General features: G+C 50.5%; 1 protein-coding gene across 1 annotated transcript; it reads right to left on the bottom strand.

Moving 5' to 3' along the window:
- Positions 1-932: 932 nt before the first annotated feature.
- Positions 933-2,890, bottom strand: KRTAP16-1 (keratin associated protein 16-1). The gene has a single exon (XM_002748618.4). It carries the CDS (start codon positions 2,832-2,834, stop codon positions 1,341-1,343), a length of 1,494 nt encoding a protein of 497 aa, XP_002748664.2. The 5' UTR covers positions 2,835-2,890; the 3' UTR covers positions 933-1,340.
- Between the last annotated feature and the right edge of the window lie 1,001 nt (positions 2,891-3,891).

The raw sequence follows: 3,891 nt of genomic DNA, 5'->3' as shown, positions 1-3,891 counted from the left end.
CGCCTGCAGGACAAGGAATAGGCCTCCATTCGGTGAACTAAGTGTAGGGAGTGACTGTTTTGAAAAGACTCTGTCCTTGGCAATTGTAAGATATGGAATTTATCCCGAGTGTCTAGTAGGAACTAGGAGAACATAAGGAAAATTTTCACACAAGAAATTCAAGTTCCCCAATCTTCTTTGTTGTAATTATGATCCCCACTTCTTGTTTTTCTTCCACTGTGGACGGCAAAACGATTGGCTTCCTGTCTTCCCCAGTCTCTCTATCTCCAGAACCATGTTCTTCCATTGAATTCTCCACACCAAGGCCAGAGGGACCTTCCAAAACCCAGTGCTCTTCCTGTCACTTCCCCCCTGCATGCAGCCCCTTGATGCCTTCATGTCAGCCCTGCATCAAACCCGAATACCTCTGTCTAGTATGCAAGGCCCAACACAGGCAGATCCCCATGTACAATCTGATCTCATGGCTCATTCCTCTAAGAACGAGTCTGTCCATGCCTCACCTCATGAAAAATTTGCTCTCAAGCCCCATTCACTTGTACATGTCTCCTTTGCCTAGAAAGCTTTTGCTTTCCTGTTTGTAACTGGTTAATTCCTACTCATATGGGAAGACTCAATGCCAGTATCACATTCTCCAAGAATTATTTCCTTGTTCCCCCACCACACTCTGCTGAGTTCATGGGTGCTCTGTGTTTATCTCCAAGTGCTCGGCACAAAAGCTCATCAGAGAGTAAGCTTCTTGAGAGCAAAGACTGAGCCTTTCTATGTTTATTCTTAGAGCTAAACACAGTCCCCGGCACCTAGCTGCTATCTAATAATGCCTGAGGGATGATGAGTGGACGGACAGATGGTTGAATGGAGATGCTGTCAAAGATGAAGCAACTCACTGATGAGACTACGGCATTGACGGGAGAACAAAGAGAACAGCAACTTGCTTCAGGTTAGCCACCTTTATTGGACAGTTACATATTCTACCTGATCAGAGAAGTCCCTAAGGAACACAAGTGTGCATAGCAATGGAGCACATAGATGACAATAGAAAAAACTTCATGCCAGGAGAGAGACCCTAGATGATGAAGCAAAGTGGCTTTTCTCAGCTTAAATGCAGCAGAAGGCAGGAACCTGGAATGTCTCCCTCTCACTGTCCAGGAGGCCTTCATTTAAGTGATTAGGATACTGGCATTTCTGATGAGTTCTTTGAGGCGTAAGCAGATGGTGAGTAACAATGAACAATGCAGAAAGAAAGAGCTCTTAGCTAAGTCACAATGAGCTTTGGAGAAAACAACTCAGTTTTGTCTCCAGCTGGTGGCATGCTTTGCAGGAATTGGAGGGCTGAAGCCAGTTTAGCAGTTGGCAGGCTTGCTGGCAACCGGTTGAGCTGCTATGGCCTCACGGTTGGTTGGGCTGATGGGTTTGGCCTCGGTGGGCTGGCAGGGACCCTCTTCTGAGACATCAGCCTTGCAGGCGGTTGAGTCAACACAATCCAGTTGGCTGGACGTGGATTTTTTGCAAGCCCGTTTGGAACAGTCGGACTCCGTGCAAGACGGGCGGGAGCAGACTGGGCGGTAAGAGTAGGAAGTGACACAGGCTGGGCGGCGCAGGATGGAGTAGCACGGGCGGTAGCAGGCAGGACGGTAGGAGATGGAGGTCACGTATGGCTGCCTATAGGTGAGGAGTCCAGAGCAGATTGGGCGGCAGATCGGACGGGAGAGCTGGCGGTAGGACCCCATAGCACTGCAAGGTCGTTTGCAGGAATTGGGTATGTAGAAAGTCTTAGGGCAAGTTGGTCGGCAGATGACAGATGCAGAAGATCCTGGACGGCAGGAAAGAGGCTGGCAGGAGGCAGATGGGCAGGAAATTGGCTCGGGGCAGACAGAACGACAGCGCTTGACTACATAGCAAGTAGGTTGGCATGGATTGGGCATGCAGGCAGCTGATGAGCAGGGGCTGGGCTCAGAGCAGATGGGTTGGCAGATACTGGAGACACAACAAGAAGGCTCTTGGCAAGTACTGGGGACACAAGGTGGCTCGCATGGGCTCTGAACACAGCAGACGGGGTGGAGGCAAACCGGCTCACAGACCAGAGACACACAGGTAGCTGGCTGACAGATGCTAGACTCTGAGCAAGATGGCTCACAAGGGCTGGGGTCACAGCAGACAGCCTGGCAGCTGCTGGTCACAGAGCAGGTAGGTGTGGGGCACACCGGCTGACAGCAGGCAGGCTCACAGACCACAGGTTGGCAGGAACTAGGCACGGTGCAGACAGCTGGGCAGCAGCTGGGCTCACAGACGACTGGCTGGCAGCAGCTGGATTTGCAGAAAATAGGTTGGCAGGAAGTCGGCACACATAGGACTGGTTGGCAGGAAGGGGCTTCAGAGCATACAGGTTGGCAGCAGCTGCTCACAGAGCAAGAAGGCTCACAAATAGCAGGCTCACAGCACACAGGTTGAGCACAGCTGCTCACAGAGCAAGAAGGCTCACAGATGGTGGCTTCGAAGCACACGGGTTGGCAGCAGCTGCTCACAGAGCAAGAAGGCTCACAGGTGGTGGTCTGGCAGAACACGGGTTGGCAGCAGCTGCTCACAGAGCAAGAAGGCTCACACGTGGCAGGCTCACAGCACAGGGTTTGGGCACAGCTGCTCACAGGACAGGAGGGCTGACAGCACTGTGGCCCGCAGCTGGATGATCCACAGCTATCTTCACAAGTCACCAGCTGCCACGTCTGACTCTGGCAGGAACTGGGCAGGCAGATGGGGCCTCTGCAGCTCACATCAGTAGAGCAGAGAGAGATGGCTGGCACGGAGAAGCATTTCCTAGAACAGCAACTGCCAGACATGATGGAGGTGGCCGTGCTTTCTTGTGCTGAGTGCTGAGAGGTCGCTGCCTGACTGTGACAGCTCCCCGAGGCCCTCGCTTTTATACCCCCTCACTGGCATGTTCTGTTTGGGACTCCTGCATCTTTTCCTCATTGCTGTCGGGCCAGTTTGCGGAGGAACATCTTATTATACCACTGTTTGTTGATCTGGAAGCTGTTTATCTACCCATAAGGAAACTGTTTGTTTATTGATGTGCCAAATTTGGAATCCTCAGAGCTATAGGTAGTCTTGGAAGAAGCATCCTCACCTCCAAGCTGGATGATCTATATTTCTGAGCATTGTGAACAGGGAAAGAAGAATGAAACTTATAATTTACCCATCTTCTAGTCTTCCATACAAGGCCCCAGGGTGGGCTCACAGGAATAAGACCTATTCACCCATTCTCATGGATCTCACTGTCTAGTGGGCAGATAAGCATCCGGACAGACTCACTGCCACACCATGTTAAGTTCAACAATAGATATACAGAGATTAATTGGGAGGAGAGATGATGAACTCAGTTGGGAGAGGAACAACTGGGCTGGATTTAAATGACTGCAGTAATGATCTTACTTAAAACCACCAGCAATCCCATGAGGGAGAGATTCTTCTCCACCATTAGAAATGAAGAAATGGGCTAAGTACCATGGCTCATGCCTGTAATCCCAGCACTTTGGGAGGCCAAGGCAGGCAAATCACCTGAGGTCAGGAGTTCGAGACCAAACTGGTCAACAGGATGAAATCCCATCTCCATTAATATACAAAAATTAGCCAGGTGTGGTGGCACATGCCTGTAATCCCAGATACTTGGGAGGCCGAGGCAGAAGAATCACTTGAACCTGGGAGGCAGAGGTTGCAGTGAGCCAAGATCATGGCACTGTACTCCAACCTAGGTGACAAAGGGAGACTCTGTCTCAAAAAAAAAAAAAAAAAAAAAAAAAAAAAAAAAAAAAAAAAAAAAAACTGGGCTGGGCGCTGTGGCTCAAGCTGTAATCCCAGCACTTTGGGAGGCCAAGGCAGGTGGATCATGAGGTCAAG

Source organism: Callithrix jacchus, chromosome 5 (assembly GCF_049354715.1).
Source record: "Callithrix jacchus isolate 240 chromosome 5, calJac240_pri, whole genome shotgun sequence".
NCBI classification, from domain to species: Eukaryota; Metazoa; Chordata; class Mammalia; order Primates; family Cebidae; genus Callithrix; species Callithrix jacchus.
Note: the sequence above shows the minus strand (reverse complement) of the source record. Positions and strands in the feature narration are given on the sequence as shown.